General features: G+C 48.5%; 1 protein-coding gene across 5 annotated transcripts in view; it reads right to left on the reverse strand.

Annotated features, from left to right (window-relative positions):
* Positions 1–2,811: 2,811 nt before the first annotated feature.
* Kiaa1211l (KIAA1211-like ortholog) overlaps positions 2,812–25,567 on the reverse strand; it is a 115,777-nt gene continuing 93,021 nt past the window's right edge. For 4 of the 5 annotated variants that reach the window (XM_013522807.1, XM_013522805.1, XM_013522806.1 and 1 more), the window contains exons 7-10: positions 21,572–23,186; positions 6,082–6,269; positions 4,797–5,007; positions 2,812–3,634 (exon numbers count right to left, since the gene is read on the reverse strand). In XM_013522807.1, coding sequence (XP_013378261.1) covers positions 3,492–3,634; positions 4,797–5,007; positions 6,082–6,269; positions 21,572–23,186 — 2,157 coding nt within the window. In that variant the 3' untranslated portion in view covers positions 2,812–3,491. The remainder of the gene's footprint in view (positions 3,635–4,796; positions 5,008–6,081; positions 6,270–21,571; positions 23,187–25,567) is intronic. The other variant, XM_005400727.2, reaches the window with a different exon arrangement.

Consider the following 25,567-nt stretch of genomic DNA (forward strand, 5'->3'; position numbering starts at 1 on the left):
ATGGGTGTGAGTGCTACGCCCACCCTAGGGTGGGTATCCTGCATACAAGGTAAGGGACAGAAAGTCTTCTCTCCACTCCTCCCCTTTTGCTTTTATTGCTTTTGCTGATTTCTACCACCATGAGTTGTTGCCCTCTGCCATGTACCACCCTGCCTTGGAGCCAGCTGAGTATTGACTGAGCCCTCCAGAAACTGTGAGCTAAATAAACCTTTCCCTTCCTTAATTTTGGGTGTCAGGTATTTTGTCCCAGCAATGAGAGAACAGCAACTAAAACACTAAGGGACTCAGAACCTTGACATACATCCTAGGTATCCCTGTTTCCCAGACTAAGACAGGCTGCTATTATAGAATAAATTTAAGGGTGTTGAAAAAATTATCTCAGTACTGTGCTTAGGGTTATATTCTAAAGCTGAGCTAAAATATTAACCTTAAAACAAGTAGGGACTTTTCACTTTCAGATCCAGAAAAAAAATATGAAAACCTGTTGCATTAGCCAGCTGTTGCTGTGTAACAAGTTACTCCCAAAACTTTACTGGCTTAAAGCAATAAACATTACTTCAGTTTCAGTGGACCAGAGGTTGGGAGAAGCCCAGCTGGGTAGTTTGGCCTAGGCTCTCTCATGAGGCTACAGTCAGTGCATCAGCTGGGCAGCCATCTTCTGACAGCTTGACTGGGGCTGGAGAAGCCAATCCCAAGAAATTTCAATCACATGGCTGCTGAGTTGGTGCTAGGGGGTCTGAGTCATGTGAATGAGCCATTAATTAGAGAGTAGGCTTGAAGGGGGTGGAGGTAATTTTATTTACCACAACTCTCCTCCACGAGATGATTCCTTTTGTTCCAAAGAGCTCCCTGTTAAGCCTTAAGAGTGGTAAATGAATGTGTTTGAGACAACCAAGAGAAACCTGACCTGCTGGGGTGGCTGACGTCAATGGACTAGGAAGCCAGAAAGGACTGTATGTCCTGGGGTGTATCTCCTTGTGATTCCACTTCCAAATATTTAATAGACTTGTCCAACAAAGAATGTCAGGAATTCTGCAGACTGCAGACGTGGCCCTGTTGTAAGGAAGGGCAGTAGCCACCACCAAGAATGCATGATTCCCAAGTGCAAAGGAGGTATAAGATTAGAAGGCCCGTGAGACACGGAGAACACTGGACCTTCCCACACAGAATCAGCTGGCGTCCAAGTGGATTTTGTGAAGCTCTCCAAGGTGAAAAGGGACCCTGGGGTTCAACACCACATACACACAGTACATGTGTCAGGGTGGTCACAGTCTGTACACCCAGCAACACCCCCACGCCCTTCTCGCTGAACAAAAGCTCAGCACTGACACCTGAACCAAGGGGAAGAGAGGGGTGCAGCATCCCCATGTAGCAGGGCAAGCATACGGGCAGGCTGTTGTCCTAGCGGTGACTGCGATCACGTGTCAGCTGGACCAAAACTCGGGGTTCCAGTTTGGAGGAACAATAGCAGCTCAGGGCTGTCAACATTTCACCCTTGCCTGAACCTCTGGCCGGTGAGCCATGCTTCCAAAGCCCTGATCAGCAGTTTTCTCTTCTCTCCTACAAGTTTATTCCCACCCACACACAAACTTGCTCTTGTGTGTCTGCTCTAACAAACAAATAAAACTGCTGCCCACACAACCCCTCCTTCTACTCTCATCACACGCAGTTTCTTGGAAGTGGGTTTCAGCTGGCAGCAACAGGCTTGGACCTCTTGTACCTGACTTCTGCCCCCCACACTCCACGTGAAGGGCTCTTGTGAAGGTCAGCTGTGACTTCTGGGTGTCCAATGCCAATGGCTATTCCTGTTCTCCTCTGAGCTGATCCTTTCCTAGACGGCTGATTAATCCTTTTCCCTTCCAGCACTTTGTTTCTTACCTTGCTCTGGGCCGCTTCTTTTCTTGCTCCCTTCCCACAGACCTTTTCTCTGGACTCCTCGCTGGAATAACTGGGATGGACCCAGGGAGCTTTCTCTTCCCTCTTCCAGACCCTGAATTCCTATCCCATCCAAACAGTGCTGACTCCCAACTTTACAACTTGATCGACTTGGTATTTCCATTTAGATGCTTAATGGGAAAACTGAAGAGGAGCTCCTTTCTATGGGTTCTGCTCTGGGCCCCCATTTCTGTAACGGGCGCCCCCCATTCACCCGGGAGCCTCCCTAGGAAAAGGCAATTACCATGATCAATTTGGATGGGAGAAAAATCTGCCCCAGGACCTTTTCAGTAAGAGTAGACTCTATAAAGTTGTTTAGTGCTAAAAACTAGAAAAAAGAATTTTCATAAAGATGAAGAATAAATAAAAGTAGCGGTCCTTAAGACACATGAAATCAAATTACAGTATATGACCCTGTATCAGTTCCGATTCCAGCTATACAAATTCCATGGAGACTGGCTTATTCAAAGGAACAAATGGAACCTGTTTTCAAAAAGTAAAGAAATATATAACTGAGACACAATTCTGAGATTCCAAATAAATGCCTCTGCCTGGCTTCTCCATATTCTGCATTTGTGGTTCACTGTAGATATTGCACTCATAACCTGGTTTTCAATAAAAATGTGCAGATTAGAAGAATCCGATGCTAAAGAATGATAACTTGTAAGAAATTTTATATTTTTACTGTGTTGTACCACATACACGAAAAAAAATTGTTATCTTCTGTCTTCCAAAAATGGACACCAAAATAATTGGTGGGGGGGGGACCTCCAAAAATTGGAATTGCCCACCCAACCCAAAAAACTTCATACTTCGCCTTTAACCCTGAGTAGCAGGATGTTCTCTGAGAGCAGAAATAACATTTGCACATGTAACTGAGGCATGTTCGAAACCTTTTATTAAACAGGCAATGCATTGTGCAATGGTTGAGGACACAGATGCCAAGTGGAAAAGTTTAAAAATTATTTTTGGAAACAGTCTCTGGATTGACAAACCCTGCCACGTTCCTTCCTCTCCTCCTTAAGAGTGGCTGTCTTCGGGAAATCAGACTGTCTGATAGCTGCTCTTGGAAACGCATCCCTGTTTTTTCACAAATGTCATGCCTAGCGGTAAACACGAAAGGAGAACACAGGCAAGAGAGTGGTCAGACATAGGCTGACCTTCAGCAGGAGCGCAAATGTGGGCGCTCCTGGGATGGCTTCGGTTTTGGTCTTTTGGGGTGTCTGATTTATAAATCCGCTTTTCATTTCCGTTTTCTGCCTTGTTTGGGGTCTCTTTTCCCAGGGAATCCTAAAGCTCACATTCACGCCCCCAGGCACAGGAACTCACTCCTGAATTTTTTTCACTGTGGTTTTTGCTGGGGGCCGTCTGGTCCAGGGTTATGGCTGTGTTTGTTCTCTTTGCTTTGCTTGGTTCCGTCCTCTTCCCCGAGCTCAGCATAACTTGGTGATAAAATCAATCTTAAGTTGCACAGTCTGTTTGCCATGATTTACTGGCAGTTTTAAACGAAGTGGCGCGTCAAGGGAATGGATATTCTTCATCAGCGAGCCGCCAACCTATTTTATGATCTGGGGCATGTCGCTCCAAGCTTGAGATTTCTTCCTGGCGAGTTCCATCCAGGAGGGCTGGTCTGCACTGGCATAACTGGCTCGCTTCAGCTGATGCATCTCCTTCTCCGTCATCGCCGCAGCCTGAGCTGCTGCAGGGGGACAAGCACAAACACGAGACAGGAGTGTGGATGTTCACGCAAGCCTCCTGCATTTCTCTAAATACGGGCCAAAGTCTCAACTGCGTTCCCCAGCAGAAACTTCACTAGTCTGGAAATGTGTCAAGAACACTTAGGCAGAGAATATGTAATTTATGTGGCAGAAAGGGTTATGAGCAGCTTAAACAGTTACGGCAGCGTACAGAGTAAGAAACAGAGTGAAACTGCAGGAACACGGGTAGGTCATACAACAAGTGAATGAACTTAATGCCACTCCAGTGTCCACTTACAATGGACAGAAAGGTGAATTCCTTGTGGTGTACCTTTTATCCCAATGAAAAATAAATAAAATTCACAAAATACAAGGGTTGGAGAGTGGCTCATTAGAAGAATAGATGGGTAGATGCTTGAGCCCCTGAGTTCAATCCCCAGTAACAAAAACAAAACAAGAAAGGGCTGGGCATGCAGCAGAGCATGTGCCTAGCATGTCTGAATTCAGTCTCGAGCACATTACAAAAAATACTGATACATTCAACAAGAAAAGAACCTCAAAAATACTGTGCTCAGCAAAAGGAGTTAGATATAAAAGAACAGATATTTTATGATTTCATTTATGAGAAATGTTCCCAAAATGCAAATCTATAGAGACAGAAAGTAGATTACTGGCTTCCCAGAGTAATGTATGGGGAATGGGGATTGAGGTCAAGTGGCTGTGAGGTTTCTTTTTAAGTGTGAGGGAAATGTCTTCAGCTTAGGTTCTACATTCTGTAGATAAGGCACTTATCGGGAATACGCCCTCACTGAATTATACACTTACTTGGGCAGGCTTTATGGTGTGTGAATTGTATCTCAATAAACACTGCAGGAAAAACTCAACATGGCAAGTAATTCAACAAAACAAATAACAGCAAAAAAAAGAAACCAACAAAAAACCCCACAAACAAAAACCAAAACTCCAAACAGCAACAGCAAAAAGAGCCAGGTGTGGTGGCACACACCTGTAATCCCAGCACTTGGCAGGCTGAGGCAGGAGAACTACCATGAGTTTTGAGGCCAGCCTGATCTACATAATGAGTTTAAGGCCAACCTGAACTACACAGTGAGACCCTGTCTCAAAAAACAAAACAAAACAAACAAACAAACAAACAAAACAAACCAAGACCGCAGGAACCATCCAGGACCATGAATCCACAGTGCTTGGTAACACAGGCCGATCTCATACCCAAGTTCTGATGCGACAGGGAGATTCCCCTTTGTAGCCCCTCCTTGAGGCTCAGCTTGGCCCCCTGCTTCTGGGTCACCATGGGCTTAGCAGGGGTCATCAGGAAAGACTTGCTTCGGACAAAGTCAACCTGTTTCACGGGCTCCTGAGGGGATACAAGACAGACACACACTGTCAGCCACACAGCCGGGGAGAGAGACAGACACACTGCAGGTGCCTGAGTCACAAGGGGTCTCTCCCAGGATGAACTATGTTGGTGGCACTTTCCGGGTGAGCTCTGGTGTGTCCCCTCGCTGACGTCCAGCAGCAGAATGCTGGACCTCTGCCCAGTACCCAACCTGATCCCCCCTTGTGTGTATTGTGGCTTCCCTGTCCCTCAAACATGGCCTTAGCCCCGGGTGCTGGATGGCAGGGATTCTATGTGACGGTCAAAATGAATTGAGTTTGGAAATGGTTTCATGACTTTTAGGACACTGGGCATGATCACACATACTCTGCACGGGCTAGCCCTTCTTCTACAAAGTCCCCAGTCTGCACTCGAGTGGTCAGTCTGGGTGCAATGGAGTCGTGGTTAAAAGGAGGGAGGCAGGTGCAGGCTCAGGCGTTCCTGACAAGGCTGAAACACGCTTATGGATTTATCTTCTTATTACTGTGGCTGTCCCAGGGACCCCAAGACTGGAGATCAGCTTGCTTCTAGCTGTCCCTGTTGGTGGAAGCTATTTACAGTGCAGAGGGCAGAAAGAAACCTCAGGTTCCGGCCATGCATCCCCAGGGGAAGGATGAGGAGCCCCAGCAGGCGGACAACACGAGGGGCACAAGCGGGGCTCCCTGATCACTGCACAGTGAGCTGAGAGGGAGCAGCTGACATCGTTGCTATGTGTCTGAGTGAGAAGCTATTTTAACCTCATTCCATTTCTCCAGATGCTGAGCTGCGTTGCCTAGGTGGCAAGGAGCAGAGCACTGTCTCCGCCGCCTAAGCGATTCCCTGCCTCTCCACAACCCTAACAAGCCCAGCACGTGCAAAGAGCAGGCAGAGCCTACCGTTTGGCACAAAATTGCTTTTGTCTCACCGAGCTCAGCCACCCATCAGCAGCCACCACAGGTGCTGGTGTCAGAGCTGCCCGTGTGGGACGCGCGGTCATCACGCCGGCCCCAGCCCCAGCCCTGGTCAGCTGTCCCCTCCTGAACCGCAGCAACAGAAGGGGTCTGCAATTAGCACCTGGGCTCTCTCGGGTGCCTTGGCTTGCTTTCCTGTTTCCGACTTCAGGGTCCGCGTTCCGGGCTTGTCTTCCTGGCTCGGCGGCTGGTCGGGGGCCCCTCGCCGCTTCTGGCGGGCCATGGTGATCCAGGGTGGCGTGGGCTGCCCGTCAGCTCCAGGACCTGTCGCTGCCTCGGGCGGCCCCTTCTCTGTGGGTAAAGGCACGGGGTTATGCAAGTCCACCCTGCTCCTCCAGCCTCCCATAAACAGAACACTGCACTGCTTGGCTCACGGTGGAGGGCCCGGGAGCAGGCCACCGTCTGGGGGGCCGTTCCAGTGAGACCATTGCTTTTCTTTAAGGGACTTTCTTTTCTGAAGATGCATCAAAGGGCTTAAGCATCTCTCATCTGAACCACAAAAAGCGAAACCCAGTTGCCTGTCTAAAATCCATGTGCATGTTAAAGCGGACCTCCTCCCTGGGAGCCCTTTCTAGAAGGAGCTAAAGATACACACAGAAAGAGGTAACAATTCTGTAATAGGATCCTGTCATTTGGGACCAGCACACACTTCCCAATTCCTGATTTGCTCGGATGCCAAAGACACACTGTTGTCCTCTTGTCACTTAACAATAGCAAGCACAACCTTCTCTCTGTGGAGAGTGGTGCCATTTACAGTATCATTTTATGTTTTATTCCTCGTCCAGAGTTCCCAGTAACTGCCTGGCACACAAAAGGGGCTTGGTGGCTGTGTGTTTAACACAATCTACATTTCTCATCTCTTGCACTCTCCATGAGAATTTTATACCTCCCTCATAGCCTCTATCTTTTTTCCTTAAAAAGAAGATTTTTTTTCCTGTTCTCCTTTGATCATTTCTTTACACTCTGACCAATCATGCTCTCTGAACTTACACTTTAGTTAGGAACATATTCTGAGCAATTCTGCCAAGGATAACTGTACAGGGAGAGAAAATGTTCACTCCAGTTTTATTTTATCCCTGGGGCCTGGCAGACGCTACTCTGCAAGAGCAAGTGCGTGCTCTACCACTGAGCTACTTCCCCATCTCCAGCCCTGGTTTTATATCAAGGGCAGAACGATCACTGCTGAATGCTGAGGCAGCTCAAAGGACACCATGCACAAGACATGGTTCTGTAAACTCCTCATGCCTAACACTTAGGTCATTCCACTTGAGCCACAAAAAATACTTTAAGTAAGTGGAGATGTATGGGATCTAGGGCCCCCTGGACCAGGCCCTAGGCTGACATGTCGGGGGTCTGAGGCAATCACACTCAGCTTTCTTACGGGAAATGCAATCTTGTAAACAACGCAAGGAGGTGGAGCTTGGTAAAAAGGTAACATTTCCTCCATATCAACAGCAATTGTACTATACGTGTATGTGTGTGTGCATGTGTGTGCGTGCACGTGAACTCCCATGTGCCTATGTTCACATGCACACTGGAGAAGTAAGCCCCACAGCTGCACCGGGTACTGCCAGTGTGCGATAAGGTGACCCAAAAAGCAGTGTCACCAAGCACCAGGCCAGGCAGACAGCCAAGATCTTTCACCAGCTGTTTCTTCGTGGTTTTGGTCCTGTCTTTCTTCCCCAAGTGCCAGGCTTTCCTTGTATTCTGTATCTGCTTCTTTCTCACCTTCTCCCTCCCTTGTCCGGAATGCAAATGGGTGAAAGGGTCCCTGGCTCCCCCAGACTCTGTTACAGGATGTTTTCTGGGGCCAGTCTCACAGGTAGAGGGAAGCAGGAGAGGTGTATAGACACCAAGAGGGATGGAGGAAACCCACCACTGCTTCCTACCATGGTTCAGAGAGACCTGAGATCCCAACAGGAGCCTCACAGCAAGGGACCCAAGAAAGGGGCGATGGGCTGGACATTTTCCACGACGCTAAGCTTCAGAGAAGTAAGTTGCACCCATGTCCTAGGTATGCAGGGCCAGAGCTGGGTGGCAAGTCATTTTGCTCTGTGCTAGCAGGCCTTGGGGGTGTTTGTGTAGTATGTGTGTGTGTGATAGTACTGGGGATTGAATCCAGGGCCTTTATGCTGACTTCCATTCATGGTCCTTTTTGACTTTGAGACAGGGTCTCACTAAGCTGCTAAGTTGCACAGGCTGGGCTCAAAATTGCTATCCTCCTGCCTCAGCCTCCCAGACTGCTAGGATCACAGATAATGTGCTACCATGCTTGCTTTCGGTGGCCTCTTTGATTCGTTCCCCTACCTCCTGCACTTGGCACCCACATTAAGGGCAGGGGTTCTGGGATCTGTGCTACACTGGAGCTGTGGAAAGCTGAAGAGAATGAAAACACAGGCAAATAAAGAAGGCTTCAAGGGCCGAAGTCCTCACAAAGCGACAGCTACAAAGCATAAACATCCAAGGTGAAGGCAGCTTCATCTCCTGGGGACTGGCTAAAGGCAACTGATGTCTCAATTTCTCCTCCCCAAATGACAGGGGTTTAAGCTGTTAAATGTGCCTCGGTTTACAACCATCAGGCCAGGAGCATTTTTCTGACTGGGGAAGAGGCAATTCCATGTCCCCCTGACTGCGTCCCTGGAAGAGAATGACTGCCCGCCCGCAGCTGCCCCGGAAAGAAAAGCAGCAAGCTGGTCCGCTGGAACACGGGCCTGGAGGGACACTGCCGGAAGGCCTCCTTCCGGAAGGCAAATACGGGTGAACACTTCCGGGAGGGAAATGCAGAGGAACACGTCTAGAAAGCAAATGCTGTAGACCCAGGGACCTGTCCAGCCACAGAATGCACCCCAACAATTTAACGTCATGGGGAAACTACATTTGATCAGAGAAAACTAGTATGGCTTTTATTATTTAGTTATTTATTATTTTATTATTTAGTTATTTAAGGAGAGGATCTGTCGAAGGACTAACCAGTCCTGTACACCCTTTCTCCAAATTCCTTCCTCTTCCTTAACACACTCCCCTCCCTCCGGGGTCTATTTGGAAGCATATAATGTGTAAGCAGTGTCTTCAGCGTTGTGTTCAACGGGCTGTAATAACCAGGAAGGGTTCCTTCCTAGGCAGGGGAACAGAGCAGCTAATGACTAGTGCTGGGCCCTCTAGGGCTGGGTTTAAGGCCTCAGGCTAGCCACGTATTCTGGGTCAAATTGAAGGACCCCTGGAGGCTCAGCTTTAGTGCAAAATGAGGAAAACAGCAGTTTCTGTGCTTCCCAGTATGAGTACAGAGATTCCACGAGACGGCCCTGGGTCTCCACCTGCCAGCCTGGTTGGGGAAGACTCCATGAGACACCTGTGGCCTCCGCCTCCCAGTCACTGTGGGACAATCCTCAGGATACTCACTCAGCACAGTGCCTGGCATGTGTGTGTGTGTGTGTGTGTGTGTGTGTGTGTGAGCTGCTGCCTCAACTGCTGTTATTTTGTTGTTGCCGGTGTTATCAGTTTTTCCCACTTGAGGAAGGCCATAGACTTTGGTCAAATCCTACTCCACATATGATGGAGAGCACCGAGCCATTGTGCCATGAAGTGAGCCCTTGTCCCCTGCTCTGATAAGAAAACAGCGATACCGGGCTGCAGCCTCTTGACCCTTCAGTGCCTGAGGAGAATGTAATGGTCCCAGTATTACCAACAGTCAAGTTAAACAGAAATTAATACACAGTCAGAGAGGGACTTGGCCCTCAAGGAAGTCAGCAGAAAAAATAAAGGCATCAGAATTGTGGCTGGAGGTGCCTCTAAAGAAGGCCAGGCCCAAGATAAAGATGCAGGGGCCAGGTCTACATGCCTCCCGAAGGGATAAACAATAACTTGAGATTATATTGAAATTAGTACCATCTGGACCATTAAGTCCAGCTAGGCATCAGATGCCCAGGTGGGTGGGTGACCAGAGCATCCCGACCAATCCCTTGCCAAAAATGTTGGTTTTAGAAGTCATAGATAAGCCAAGGTTAACCATGTCAGCCATATACCTTGCTACGTGCCTCCCTGCCCTACTGGATCAGTATTAGCTAAGCAGCTATACTCACAATCTTATAGGTGATGATAATTTGACCCACACTGTACCCACATTGTGACTCTGCTGTATAAATTACTCCTGACAAAGGGTCTCGGTGGCCACCCACTCGGGAGCCCTCCTGTCTCTCAGGAGCTATCTCTCAATAAGGCTTCCTACTCTTCACCTCTGTTCTTCCTTGGAATTCATTCTTTCACTTTGGGGCACAGGAACTGGGCCTCTCTGACATCTAGCAGGTTGTGAGTTATTTTTCCTCTATAACTAGCTGACTGCATCTTCCCGCTGTGTATGCTTATCTGCCTGTAACCCCGCAGGGGCAGTGGCCTCATATTGTCATTTCTGCATCCACTGTGCCCAGCATGGAACCGCAGGGTCTCAAGAAGGCTGCTCTGCTCCCCTCAGGCCTGCTGCGCTATGGAGGAGCCTGGCCCATGGCCTCTGTGTGTTTTGAGCCCTGTCCTGGAACAGCGCTCCATCCCTTTCTATAGACCTGGCCTCTATAGCCCAGCATGCAATGGGCTCCGTTGCAGTGACACAAAGCACAAGACAGCGGCAGAGCTTCCATGCCTATTCCCAGAGGCTCTGACCTCGCAGACTCCCGATTCCCCACAAGCCCTGAATATCCCTGGGGACAAAAGAGCCTCAACATTTCCGGAGCCACATTTGACATTGTGACTGAGGGATCTGTAATTTGGGAAGGCCTACAACGAACCATTCCCCAAGTCCTCGACATGAAACCATTCCTACATGGCAGAGCTGCATTTCATCACTTCATTCTCCCTCACGGATGGGTGGACTTTTTCCTTTTTCCTTTATTCTTTTGCTACCTATTAAAATTCAGCTTTAAGGTGCTGTTTTATTTAGAAAGACTCCTGGAGCGACCACCTATGGGCGCTCAGTAAAACCCAAACAGTGGACCACCCTATGCAGGACACCCGGGGGGGTGCCAAGAACGCTATCTTCTGAGTGGGAGGCAGCGAGCCTCACAATGTCAACTCCTGTGAGCCTCGCCCTTTGGCTGAGAAAATGAAGCAGATGCTCCGCCCTAAGGTAACACATAGCAGGATAGCAGGATTCCTGCATCTCTGACATTTGGTATATCCTGTCCTTTGTGAAGCAGCAATTTTTAAGAATTTTTTCCTTCCATACAATTTATTTCTTGTTTATAAAAATGCACACACGCATGGTACATACTTGTACAATGACAGATAAGAATATAAAGACAAATGCCAGTCATGGTGATGGACATCTAATTCCAGCACTATGGGAGGCTGAGGCAGGAGGGTCCAAACTCAAGTACCACCTGGGCAACTTAGACCCTATCTTTTAAAAAAAAAAAGATAGGATGGGCTGGAGGTGTAGCCCAATGTGAAGGCCCCTGCATTCAATCCCCAGTACTGATTTTAAAAACATAATAAAAATAGAGAAAAAAAGTTTTCTGTAAATAATAACCCAGAGAGGGTGCATTAAAATTTGGTTCATTCTCCAAAACTGATGTTCAGGCTGGGACATGGGTACTGCTGGCTGCTGTTATCCAGAACTACGGTGAGAATCATAAGCAAATGGCAGAGATGAATGATTTGAAAAATTTGCAGCTTAGTCAGAGAGGAAGTGCCTGTAAAGTTGGGGCTCTGGAGAGAGTGGTTGCTGAAGGATTAGCATTTAAAAGAAGCCAAATACTTCGCATCAGGAAGATGGGAGTGGTGGCTTGAAGGCAGTCAGAAATCAGCAAGACCTCACTCCTCACAGACTCGTTTGAGAACAGAGTCCCTGAGGCCCCTGCTCCAGAAGGGCCACTTAGGCAACTGGTTCTCCAGGATTCATTTCACCAATCTCAGCCATCCACGCACTTGGGGAGGCTGCTATAGCCATGTTCCAAGGGGGCCAGGCTACTGCTCCAGCCAGCAGCAGACCTTGGTGTCATCCACATGGTGCTCCTTTTTCAGGCATGCACAGTGCAAATGCTATAAGGTTATGGAGGTGTCTACACAGATTTTGGAAGACGTCCTGGGAACCCAGACAAAAATGCATGACAAAGTCATACCCCCTGCCAGGGGGCCTATGACCAGGCAGTGTGTGAAGCTGTGAGAGTGAAGTTTAAGGTGCACTGGAAACCCCAAGATGTTGGAGATGCCAGGACCATGGCACATCTACTGAGAAAAGCTGCAGGTGGTGCAGCCAGCCCAAGACAGAGGGTACAAGGGCTGCAACCTGCAAGGCCACAGAAACAGGGCTGCCCAAGGCCTTTGAAGTTCACATCTTACCACAGTCTGCCATAGGGGCTGGATATGCAGCTATATGATTTTTTTGGTCCTGCTGTGTTTTGGTCTCACTTTGGCCCAATTTGTCTATTCCCCTATTCCTCCCTTTTGGTGTGGAAATGTTTACCCTTTGCCATTGTCTGCTGAAGTGTCTACTTTCGTTATTCTTTTTATAGGGCTCATAGCTAAGAGTTTGCCTTGAGTCTCAGAGGAGACTTTGGACTTGGACTCTGTTTCCCTAGAATAAACACCCAGAAGTGGGATTGCTAGGTCACGAGGTAAGTGTATTTTTAACTTTATAAAAGAGCTGTCGAACTGTTTTCCAAAGTGATTGTGCCATTCTGCATTCTCATGTGGAATACGGAAAGATACACACTGTCATAGAATGAGTTTTATTTGTGGTGCATCCTCATTAGCACATGTTATTATCAATAGTTTTTGTTTTGGTCATTTTTATAGTTCTCATGCACTCATAGTTTTTGTGCTCCCCTAATAGCTAATGATGTTGAACTTCTTTTCACAGGCTTACCTGCCATCTGTACGATATCTGGTAAAATATCATCTCTGGTAAAATACCTGTTCACGTTCACAAAAAATTGCTTTGTTTGAATTTTTACTGTTGAATTTTGATAATAGTTAATGTATTCTGTATACTATTCTTTACTGTGTATGTGGTCAGCAAATATTTTTCTGCAGTATGTAGTTTGACTTCCAAAACCGTTAATGATGTCCTCTACATAATCAAAGTTTTTAATTTTAGTGAAGTCTAATTTATCAAAAATTTTTTTAAAGATAATGCTTTGATGGCAAATCTAAGAACTCTTTGCCCAGCCCTACTTCCCAAAGATTTCTTGGGTTATTTTCATAGTTGTATTTCACATTTAAGTCCACAGCCCCTTTTGAGTTCAATTTTGTACATGATGTAACACTTACATCAAAGTTTGCATTTTTGCCTACAAATGTTCCTATGTTCCAGAACCATTTGCTTGTGATGTACAATTTGATAGTATTTTATTAAGGAGTTATGCATCTAAACTAACGAGGGATATGGTGTATATTTTTCTGTGTTGTGTTTAATTCTGGTATCATAATCACAGTAGCCTCACAGAATGGCAGGGGATGTGTTTGTTTCCTCTTATGTGATTTTTACATAAGATTGAGTATAATTGGTGTTATTTCTTCATTAAATGTTGGTAGAAGTCACCAGTGAAACAATGTGAGTTTTCTTTTCTGGGAGGTTTCTTAAAAAGATTAGAATTCTTTAATGGATTCAGGACAATTGAGGCAATCTATTTCTTCTTCGTAAGTTTGCTAGTTTGTGTTTCTCAAGGAAATGGACCTTTTTTTTTTCATTTCTCAAATTTATTTGCATAGAACTGTTCATACTACGTCCTCATCGTCATTTTAATGTCTAGGAGTCAGTAGTACTACTCACTAAGGTGGGCATTTTGGTATTTTGTACGGTTTTTGGTCAGTCTAGCTACAGATTTGTCAATTTTATTGGCTGTTTCAGAGAAACATTTTCAGATTTCACTTATTATTTTCCATTATTTTGATATTTTTATCTTCATTAATGTTTGCTCCTTACAATTATCTTTCCATCTTGCTTTGGGTTTAGCTCACTCTTCTCTTTCTAGTTCCTTCAAATAGAAGCATAGATTGTTGCTTTGGAACTTTTCTTCAAAGGCTATAATTTCTGTAAATGCAACTTCATCTGCATTCCACAAATTTGGGTATATTTTTATTTTAATTCACTGTGCTAGTTTCCCTTTAGAGTTCCTTTTTGATTCATGGGTTATTTAATGGTATAGTATTTAATTTCAAGTACACATGAGAATCTTTCAGGTATCATTCCAGATATTTTTCAGATACGTTACTGAATTCTTTAATTTGCAGTGGATAGAGAATAAACTTTTTCGATTATTTTAAATTTAATAAGAACTCAGAATATGATCTATCTTAGTGAATGTTCTGTCTGCACTCAGAAAGAGTATTACGCTGCTGTGTTTGGTGGGATATCCTGTGAATATCAACTAGTGCAAGTTGCTCAAATCACATTGTTCAAGACTTTGTATTCTTTTTTTTTTTTTTTTTTTGGTTTTTCTCCAGTACCGGGAACCGAACTCACGACCTTGTGCTTGCCAGGCAGGCGCTTTTGCCGCTGAGCTAAATCCCCAGCCCCAAGACTTTGTATTCTTTCCAATTTTTTGTCTGCTCCTTTTTTACACTACTGAGAGAGGAACATTAAAGTCTGTATATAACCGTGGGTTATTTTTTGTTATCTCTATAGTTCTTGATTCATCTATTTTGAAGCTCTATCATTAGGTGCATTCATATTTAGGGCTGTCTCATATTTTTGGCAAATCCACCATTATCAATTCACCAGTATTATTAGGTAATACACCAATTTATCCCTAAGAATTGTCCTTTTTCCTGAAGTCTTCTTTGTTTGACACTGACGTAGCCAGCCTATCTTTTATAGTTCTAAAATTTCTATTTTTAATAATAGCTCCTATTTCTTTGCAGAGAATTTCTATGTTTCATTTCAAGAGGGCTCACTCCTAGTTCTTGGAACTCGGTTTAACAGTTGCTTTAAAGTCTTTGCCTAGTATTTTTAATATTTGGATTATCTCAGGGTTGGTGTTGTCCTTTTTCACTTCGGACTTCTCAGGTTTTGTCTCTCTGTATCTTCGGTTGGTATCTTACATATTTTGAACACTACACTGGGATCAAGTCTTTTTGGTCTCCTCAAAGGTTTTGCTGCGCTTATTCACTGTTGTACTTGCACAGCCCAGGAAGAGCCCAGCAGGTCGTACAAAGGCCCTCTGGCTCAGCTTTTTCCACTCTGCCATTTGCAGCCCTAACTTTCCATGGAGAGAAAGCCAGGGTTTAACCTCTCCGTGCTGTAGCACACTCTGGCGACTAGGACGACATCAGGCAGTTCCAAGAGCAGGGAGACTGCAGGAGACTCTACCACAGCGCTGTTGCTGCTGCCTGTGCTGATGAGGAGTGCAGCTCCAGAACTGGATTTCTTGGTGGTGGAGTGGACCCCCAGGGGCTCTGACTCCTCATCAGATGCCTGATGGCTGGTGCTCCCCTGGAGCACGGCTGGAAGGACTAAAGGAGCTCTGCCTTGCAGTGGGTACTGCCACCATCTTCATCAGGGGAAGGGGCGGGCCATTTCACTGCCAACCCTCGTCTTTGGTAGGGCTGCACGAATCAAGAGTTCTGCCCCACAAGGGACACCTTTGCCACTGTACTAGAATGGGTGACTCCAGCTTGTTGCTGTCACTCGGCTGGCACAGAGATGGAGTGAGAAATGCACCCTGCAGGGACGCTGCCACCAAGAGGGGCTTGCTGCCTGGCTGCAGGGCTCACAGGGGCAGGGGCAGGGCCAGGACTGCCACGCCTGCCCCTGTAGGGGCTGCTGGTGGTACAGAGCCATACCCTGCAGGGGCTGTCAGTGCTACCAGAGGCAGGCGGCAGGTGCTGCTTTGCTGCTCACAGCTACTGTCTAGTCATTGCCAGTGTCCTGATCTCCCCTACCCAGGCCACCAGCTCCTATCCACCTTCCAGATCCTCCAAGATTCGCTCTATGCAATTTGTCTTGGGCTTTAAGTTGTGTCAGTGGAAGCGATGAATGATGCGTGCTTACCCATCTTGTCAGAAGTACAAGTCCAGTCATTCATTCACTCACTCGCAGCATCAGGGTTGAACTGAGGGCCGTGGGCATGCTAGGCAAGCACTCTATCACTGAGCCCCGTTATGTATATTTTGTGAGCACTGGGATTCCAAGGTGGTTTTCTTAGCATTTCAGGACTTCTGGTATTGTTCACACGCTAGGCAAGTGCCCTAAGCCTGAGCTAAGTCTTTGTTCCTTTTGGTTTGTTTGTTTTGTTCTGGTTTTGAGACAGGGCTATGCTGTGTAGCCCAGAATGGCTTGCCTCAGCCTCCTAGGTGTGGGGATTACAGATGTGCACCATCGAGCCTGGCACATAAAAGTACTTTTAATGACCGAGGCTTCTGGCTAGCGTGTCTGGAAAGATGGGGTACTGAGGAGAAACAAAACTAGGGTCAGGGAAGTATCGGGAGATGGAACTGACTGCTGAGATGTCAGATGAGAAGGGCGCATCGGATGGCACTGGCTGGAGGAGCCAAGGCGAGAGAGACCTTTGGAACAGGTGGACGCCCACAGCCTGTCCTGCCGGGGGAGAGCAGTTGCTGCAGTGGAAGCCACACAAGGATAAGGGGACACAAGGGAGTTGAGCACAGGAAAGGTGGGGAAACTAAGGCCAGAGGGTTGACAGCACTCACTCAGGAAGGGATTGAGAAGGGAAGCGTAAAGCTAAGAAAAAAGACCGTAGTGAGAACAGCTGGTTTTCTTTAAAAATTCAGGATATACGCATGTGGGTATACTTCTCCAAAAGAACTGAGCCGGGCATAGTGGCACATGCATGGAGTCTCAGCTACTTGGGTTAGAGAAGCAGGAGGATCACCTGAATGCAGGAGATTGAGGCCAACCTGGGTGACAAGGAGAGGCACTATCTCAAAAGAAAAATGGTAGAAATCAGGGCCTCACGCTGACATCTACACTGCCATGTTCAGTGTAGCACTCACCCAACTGTAGCTAAGGTATGGAAGCAACCTAAATGTCCTTCAGGGGAGTGGACAGACAGATGAATAAAGAAAATGTGGCATTAACTATACAATGGAATAGTACTTATCCCCAAGAAGGGCGGAAGTTCTGCCATATGCAAAACATGGATGAATCTTGAGGACATTATGTGCAAAGATATAAGGCAGTTGCGGAAACACAAATACTACATAATCCCATTCATAAGTGGAAAATAAAACCTTCCAATTTGTAGAATCAAAGAGTAGTGGGTTGCCAGGGGCTGGGGATACAGGAAATGGGGGTTACCAATCACTGAGTATAAAATTTCAGTAGTGTAAGATGAGTAAGTTCTAGAGATTTCTGTAGAGCCTTGTACTTAGAGTCAACATTGCACCTTTAAAAATTGTTAAGAGAGGGCTGGGGATATAGCTCAGTGGCACAGCATCTGCCTGGAAAGCATAAGGTCTTGAGTCCAAGTCTCAGTACCAAAAAAAAAAAAAAAGTTGTTAAGAGAGTAGATTTCATGTTGATTGTTCTTACCATGACAAAAAAAAAAGAATTCAAGAGATATTGTTATATATATATTTAGTAGGATATAAACACACACCCAAATGCCCATTATATTACTATGTCATCAGAGAGGGGTGACAATCTGAGTCCATTTCCACAGCCCAGGAGTGACAATTTTCCCTCTATGCTTTCCATACTTTAAATGTTTCTGCACAAGACTCCATCTCCTTTGCTCTCACTCTTACCCTGGGGGCAGAAAGCTGCTTTCTGACCTATAATTTCGCCTGTGAGGGACCGGCCCACCAGGAAGATGGGTGATGTCCTGCACAAATAGCGCCCCTTGGCCCGGTCCTCTTCTATAAGCTGTGCCTGTAAGTGCATGACGGCTTAGGGGAACATTCTGGATATAAATCATAACAAACGTAATAACCCTGTGTAACTTCCCACAATGGCAGACCAGCAAGTGCGGGCCAGGTCTAGCAAGAGGTCTTCTCTGTGCTGAGAAGCACAGATATGGTACTGGGCTTGCAGAGCCAGGCCAAGGTCAAGACGGTCGTGACATAGTCAAGAAAACACCATAAGGACACAGGAAAAACTACGGGGCTCTTACTGTTACTCACAAAAGCATGATTTATGTTTTCTTCTAAGACAATCAGGGCCTTCAGAGTGGTTTTTGCTAAAACCCATGACTCTTCACTTGAGGCTCACTAAAAGCAGAACAAAGCTTCTTTTCTGAAACTCTGGGTCAAATCCTTTTCAGCTCCATACAGGCATGCTAGTCTTTCAGGGATTACCTGTCTAAAAGTTGCCAAAACAAGGCTTATGAGCCATAAATTTACCTACCCTATCTCCTTACCCATCAAGATAAAGACACTGGGATCAAAGATTTGAGGAACATTCAGCTACACCCAGGATCTCCAGAGCCTCGCATGACTGGGGCTGCCCCTCAGGCCGTGAGGAACCCGCCCATGCCCACCGAGGGAAACCAAACCACCAGGATTCAACCTCAACTACAAAGTCCGCACTGACTAACCAGACACCAGCCTGCCACAGCACCCCATGACACTGTCCTCCCCCCTTGTATGGGTGGGTCACTCTGATCTTCATCGGAGTCAAGCCAGAGCCCTTTCTTTATCTTCTCTAAACCTTCTGATTAAAGACTTGGCCTGGAAACTCATACTGTTGCTTTATTTTCAATTTCCATTATCACTGAAGCAAGGCTCCATCCTAGCGGGTGATGGCTTGGCCCCATAAAGCCCATCCTCTTTGGCAAACCAGGTCCTGTGCTCATTAGAACCATTGCACCTTTCCTTTCCCTGTGAAGGGTTCTGGATTTCTTCAAGAAGGGAATACAGGGCATAGGAGAGAGGAGGAGGAGGGCGAGGGGAGGGGGAAGCTGGAATTCCAGGGCCAAAGCTGCCGAGGCAGAACTGTGCACCTATGTGCAACACTTCCATAATCTAAGTTTACAATGCATACCCTGAAAGAAGTGAGGGGAGATGGCAGCACATCGGGGAGCTCTGGGCAAAGTACCTGCCACCACAAGATAATAAATAACAGTAATCAGGTCTTCCTGGAAAACAGATTAGCACTGTTATTAAAACTTTTATTATCTATATGTTTTATAGGAATCCAACAGCCTCCAGCTGCTATAATTTGGAAGCAATGAGGATGAAAGTAGAAGTAATAATAATGAATTAAACTACAAGCACATCTGTGTCTGGGGAAGGTGTGGGGGCTGGTTCACAGGTGGGGCCCAACATCCAGGACCCTAACATTCTGCTCTTGTCTGTACAAGGCAGATCCCAGACCCCCAAGGTCTACAGTGGGCCCAGGATGCACTCACAACCTGTCTGAGCACTCACCTCTCAAATACCACCCCTAGGTAGAGCAGGTTCCTAACAACGGAATTCCTCTCCTCCTCTCTTCCCATGATGATGAAAATCATTACCTGTGCCTGTAAAAGTAACCTCACTTCTTTCACTTTGGAGTTCACCTGGCTGTTATCTCTGTGGCTTAGAGACTGTTAATATTCATCGATGGACAAGAGAGTTCTCTCCTACTATTTAACAAAGCCCTGTATCTCACTTCATAAATCAAAGAAAACACGAGGTTTGTTACAGATGGTCCCAGTCTCTTACAGTGAGGACAGCCTTGCAGCCTGGGGCGAGGGGGGTCATACACATTTAAGGGGCCAAATCTCACCCTGGGAAGCTTTTTTTCCAGCTTGGACTCTGACTCTGAGAATCCTGTTTCTAAGTTCAATTCACTCTGCAAGCCCTTGAGAGACATTCTCAGTTCTGGGCCATGGAGGTGATGGTGTTTATGTCCGGGTTTTGTGCGCCCGGAGCAACTCTTCTTGCTATTTGAACAGTTTTCTGAATCACTCTGCAGTCGCTTCAGTAATGTGCTTGACATTTGCAAAGTGGATCATCAGGTCGGACTTGGACACCTCCACGCCCCAGGTCCCTTGCTGATTATTCCAATGCAGTGTGGCAGCATGAGCAGCGAAAAATTCCTGGCTAAGCCAAGGGTCGCAGGGACCAAGAAGGCCACACCTGCTGGCTCTTGGCACTTTCTGGAATTCTTGGTCACTGTAGAAACCCAAAGCACCTGAGACTCTGTGTATTTACTAACTTCCTAGCCGGGAGGCAGCAAACAGTAGATTATCTTTGGACCTGTGTTCACACAGCTTTGTTTATGCTAATTTTTCCTCCTGCATGCATCTTCCTTGTAGAGTAAAGGATTCCCCCAAGACACCCACCAAGTTCTGTTTCTTCTGTCCTACCATGTAGCAGCTAAGTGGACTCCCGGACTTCTGGGTCCACTTAAAATAGCTAGAAATATTTAAAAATACATTTTTTTAGTTTTGTGTTTTTGAGACAGGGTCTTGCTGTGCAATTCAGGCTGGCCTTGAACTCCTTTTGTAGCCCAGGCTGGTCTCAAACTCACACGATCCTCCTGCCTCAGCCTCCCGAGTGCTGAGAGTACAGGAGTGCTCCACCACGCCTGGCTACTTAAAAATAAAATGTGCTGTGGAAAACTTCTCTCTAGGAGCCCCATCATACACACTCATGACTCAAGGGTGCAGGACTGTTTTCTGGCATCCAGATTTCCATACATAAAAGAATCCAGTAATGAATGAGTCCTCACTTCTGCCACAGGTCCCTGCTTCAACAGTTTCTCATTTCATCTGAAATGCTGGAGGTGACAAAGGTCAGAGAAGGAGAAGCCCTCTAGTCTGTCTTTGTTTATCTTAAAGGTCAGTGGTTTGTAAACACTCTTCCATGCTGCTCCAGTCTTAATATGATCTCCTTTTTTGGAACAGGAAATAAACACTGACCCTCAACCTTCTGAAAGGCTTCTGTTGTGCAAAGCCTTGTGACTCCAATCACTCAGATACTTTCCATGTGAGGCCGGGCCACATGAGCCTCCTTAGAACAAGGAAAGAAGAACTTCCTAGGGTGGAAAAGGCAGAGGACTCACTGATAGAGAAGTAAGATGTTTCATCTCTAGCCAAGAAGTAGCTTCGGCCCTGGGAGAACCGACCAGCGTCGAGATGAGCACAGTGTCCCAGGATTTGCTGAGTAGTCCACTGTCCCTCAGGGAACGCGCTACGGAATCTCTTTTCGCATTTCTCCTGTTATGTCTACACACCTGACTTCTCAGTGCTTTCACAAAATCTTGTGTTTTTTCTTAATTGTTCATTTGTTTTTGTTTTCCCCTAGTCCTGGGAATTGAATCCAGAACCTTTGCACCAAGCCACACGTCCGGCCCCTCCCCGCTTTCAGACAGGTCCTTGCTAAGTCACTAAATGGCCCAGGGTGGGGTCAAACCTAAGAACATCCTGTCTCAGCCCTCGGAGTGCTGGGATGATAGCATGGGCCAATGTTTCTAATTCCTAATCAGAACTGGTTTTTGATTTTGCAGTGGGGATTGAACCCAGGGTCTTGGTCACGCTGGGCAAAGACTCTAGCACTAAACTACACCCTCAGCCCCTTAACTCTTGGAACACCGACACCCTCTTCCATTCCCTTTGCATTGAGTATTTACGAGCTCTGTGGACAACCAGGAACAAATTCGAACCATGGAAGACCTCCCTTTCCCCGCCCATTCCCAACACCTCTTAGGAGGCTCTTACCGGCTCCTCTGCGCCCAGACTTCTTCTCCACCACTCTGCTGTCCTTCCTGGGGTCCGCAGGCAGGGTCGCTTTCTCAGGCTCTCCAGCGCTGGCGTCGGGCAGGTAGGCCAGGGTGAGGCTCTGCAGCAGCGGCTTCCTGGGCAGGGGTGGCTTGGAGCTGGGCTGCTCGGGGGACCGCGACTTTCCCTTTCCCTGGCCGTTGGGGGACCTGGCGCCTCGGAGTGCAGAGGCTGTCCCAATCTGACCCTGCTCATCTTTGGGGAGCAGGGCCAGCCCTCCTCTTTCTAACCTGACTTCAGCGCTGTATCTCTTGACGCCCTTGGCTTCCTGGGAGGGGCCCTCTCTGTACTTGAGGGACAGGGAGGTGGACCGCAGCTTGACAGGGAAGGGGCTTCTGTCCTCACATGGGGGTGGCTCCGCGGCAGCCGGGCAGGGATCTCCCGTGCCTGGCGTGGTGGCTGCAGTGTCCCCTGAGTCCTGAGACTCTGGCTCTGCTGGTTTCTGAGGGTCCGATTTCTGGGTCTGGCGCTCGGGGAGCACGTGGAGGTCATCGAGGGCCGCCTCGCTCCTCCAGGCCAGGCCACTGCGCGCCAGGGGCAATCGGATTGCAGAGACAGTGGGGACAGCAGGGACAGTGGGGCCTGGAAGACGAGGGCCTCCTGGGCGTGGCCGTGCCCTGCATGACGACACTGAGAACTTCTTCACGCCCCGTAGCTCCCCACCACCAGCACCCCTCTCACTTTTCCGCCCTGGAGTCCCCCTCTCGGGACCGCCCTTAGGGGACTCTGTGTGCTCAGCCTTGGGGTGCTCGGGGGCCACAGCTTCGTGGCCCAGGGCACAGGGGCTGGGCTCCCGTACGGGTGACTCTGTGATGGGTGCTGGGGATACGCTGAGGTCCTCAGCCACCATCATAGCCCTGTGCTTCAGGCAGCTCTTGGGCCCAGGAGGGCTCGGGGCGGGAGCCACTGCAGGTTCTGTCTCTGCTCCCTTGGGGCTGGGCACTGCCAATGTGGGTTCCACCTCCTGCTGGACACTCTGGTCTGGGCCATCCAGATCACAGGGTGTCTCCAAGATTGTGGCAGTGACAATCTCAGGAGGTACTGTGTCATGAGGTGCTGTGTCCCCCGTGGGGACAGTGGTGGACAACGCACTTTCCACGTCTCCAGAAGCACAGACCATCTCCTCAGCTCTGTCCCCAGCTGGGGGACATGGGCTCGCAGTGGACGGCTCCTCCTCCTGGATTTCAATGTCGGGAATGGGGTGCAGAGAGCCTTCTGGTAGAGATGGGGGCTCCACGCAGGGGGCTAGGACTGCCACCGGCTCAGTGACCTCTGGGGTGGCCGGACAGCTTGAGGGGACATCCCAGAGGGAGCTCCCCTCCTCCACACTGGCACTGAGTGCTGGGCTGTGCTGCAGGCGGGCACGTCTGGCACGGGGCCCCCCAGGTGGCAGCAAGGTGGCAGGTCCCCCGGGCTCAGGGTCTCTGTCCAGCATCAAATCCTGTTGCCCGGCGCTGGGATTCTCCTCTGTGCTGACTTCAAGCCCTGGCTTCTCACCGGATTCCTCCTCCTCGGGGGTGCCGGTCAGGTCGCTCAGGGATTCTGACTGCGCCCGCTGGGAGAAATGAAGGTAAGAGATCAGCGCTGCAGTAAACATTAGGAAGCCAAAGACTTCCTCAAGGCTTTCGGCTGAAAGCAGCGTGTCCCTAAGGTGGCGCTGACATTCACACACAGGTGTGCTTTCTTGAGCTCTCCCTTGGCGGCCTATGTGGATCCATACATTCCTGAGGGCCCTCAAGACAAAGGTCACTGACAGCTCATGTGAGCCAGCCACGAAGTCAGTGGCTGTTGCTCGTCAGAGTGAGGCTAATGGCAGCTGAGTATCTGCCAGCTCTGCGCGCTACACTTATTCCATTGAATCTTTCTTTCGTCTTAGTCAGGAAGCGACCTTGCTTCCCTTTTTGCACTCGGATAAGTAGGAGCTCAGAGGAGTCAAAAGATGGGTAAAGAGAAGGTAAGTGATGGCCAGCAGGTGGCCCAGGTGACCAGCTGGGCTCTTCCTGTCACTCTAGGCTGCCTCTGAGTCAGTGTCCCACCTGAGTAGGCTGGTTCTCCTAAAGGACCATTCACACCATTGCTAACGTCCTCAACAGCCCGCCACAGCTTACAGAACACAACCCAAACTTTTCAGCTCAATTTAAAGTCTTACGTTCTGCAGTCTTGTGGTGTTTCTTCCACTGTACTCAAATCAAACCAAGACCCCAGCGGGTGGGACGGGGGTAGAGAAGAGGCGTCAATCTCTGTCTAAGACCCGCCTCTTGCATTTGGCAGTTCCGCAGGCTGGGACCTGTACCCTGGAGACCTGTAGCCAGGCGCCCCATGGCACTGCTCCTCTTTAAACAGAGTCAGGGCACTCCCTGTTTCTGGCACTGCCCGGGTTGGACTGAGGGCCAACTGGTCTGGTGAGACAAGGTGCAGCCGTCTGTGGACATTCGGCTTGTACCTGCGCCTGGAACCGCACACATAGCACGGTTCTGGGCAGCAGTGCAAGGTGCGGAGGTCACAAGCAGAAGTTGTCTTTCTCAACCTCTGCTGGGGTAGGAGCAGCAAACTACACTCCGACGTACGTTTTAACTTCGCGATAAATATCACAATATCGTTCGCCAAGTTTTTACTGTGCAAGATGGGGTTTTTAAGACAAGAAGAGCCCTTTTTATTATTTGTCTCTGGAGCTCCAAAAGATTCAGAGTCTTATGCTGTGGAGGAGTTCACCTCCTGGCGGCACAGCTGGAGAGCCCCCGGCCAGGCAAGGGCAGCAGCAGGACGTCCAAGCCTGGAGGAAGGGGTGAGGGTGTGGGTGAGGGAAAGAGGGCTCTCGGCTGCTACAGGGGATCAAAGAGCAGGTCAGCGTAGAACCTCACTGTCCAGTGAAGCCCAAAGGGACAACGAGCTTCCACAGATGTGCCCAGGGGCACGAGGGAAGCAGAGGCGACCGCGGGCAGCTGCAGTAGGAAGGCAGCAACTGAAATCTACTTGAGCCCCAAGAGGTGCCTCATGGCTGGGAAGAAGGACCTCAGGATGTAATGGCAAAGGAGGCTGGGAATGCCGGTGGACAGAGGCCTACAGCGTGGGACCCCGTGGCGAATGGAGGGACAGCAGTGATCCCTGGGGAGAGCTGGACACCGCTGGGGATTTAAGATAGCTGAGGCTGCTTGGTACTGAGCAGAGCGGGGGAGAAGGAAGGGGACAGACATGGAAACAAGAGAGTTTAAATCGAGTTATGGGGGGCTGGGGATTTAGCTCAGCGGCAAAGCGCCTGCCTGGCAAGCGCAAGGTCGTGAGTTTGGTTCCCGGTACCAGAGAAAAACCAAAAAAATAAAAATAAAAAAAAATAAAGCGAGTTATGACCATGCAGATTGGCTTCCCAAAAATGACTACGTCAGGTTTTCCGGAATTCCACAAAACAGGATTCAACAGTGAAGTCAAATCCAAAAGTCAAGAAAGAAGTTTGCAGCCCTGCATGGGGACAGAGAGAGGGGCTGCTGTGTTCCATTCAGAGCTCCACCCTCCGTCCCCAGTGCAGTCGGCTGTGGCTGGTTACCCCCTACTACCAAAGCAGAGGGATCCCTCGGGGACCAAGCACGGCTGTCCCCAGCCCTGTGGCACCTCTCTGCAGGAGCACGGCCAGGTCTGGGGTCCTTGGCCCTTGTCAAGTCCCCACAGCACACAGCTGTGACTGTCACAGGGCTGGACACATGAGCATGTGCACAGGTCCTCGCCTGCACCTACCTCGGGCTCTGCTGGCTGAGTTTGCAAAGCACCTCCCCCGAGCACAGGGAAGCTTGCTCTCTCCAGAAGCCCAGCTTCCTGCCCCCAGCTGGAGCACCTGACTTGTCCTGGACACTTCACCAACACCCGACAGTCGTGTCTCAGGGGAGGAGAGGGCAGGGGACATCAGTCTGAGAGTGTCTCTTGGCACTGTCATTCCGTGGCAGC

Source organism: Chinchilla lanigera, unplaced genomic scaffold (genome assembly GCF_000276665.1).
Source record: "Chinchilla lanigera isolate Chin_1 unplaced genomic scaffold, ChiLan1.0 scaffold00069, whole genome shotgun sequence".
Taxonomy (NCBI): Eukaryota; Metazoa; Chordata; class Mammalia; order Rodentia; family Chinchillidae; genus Chinchilla; species Chinchilla lanigera.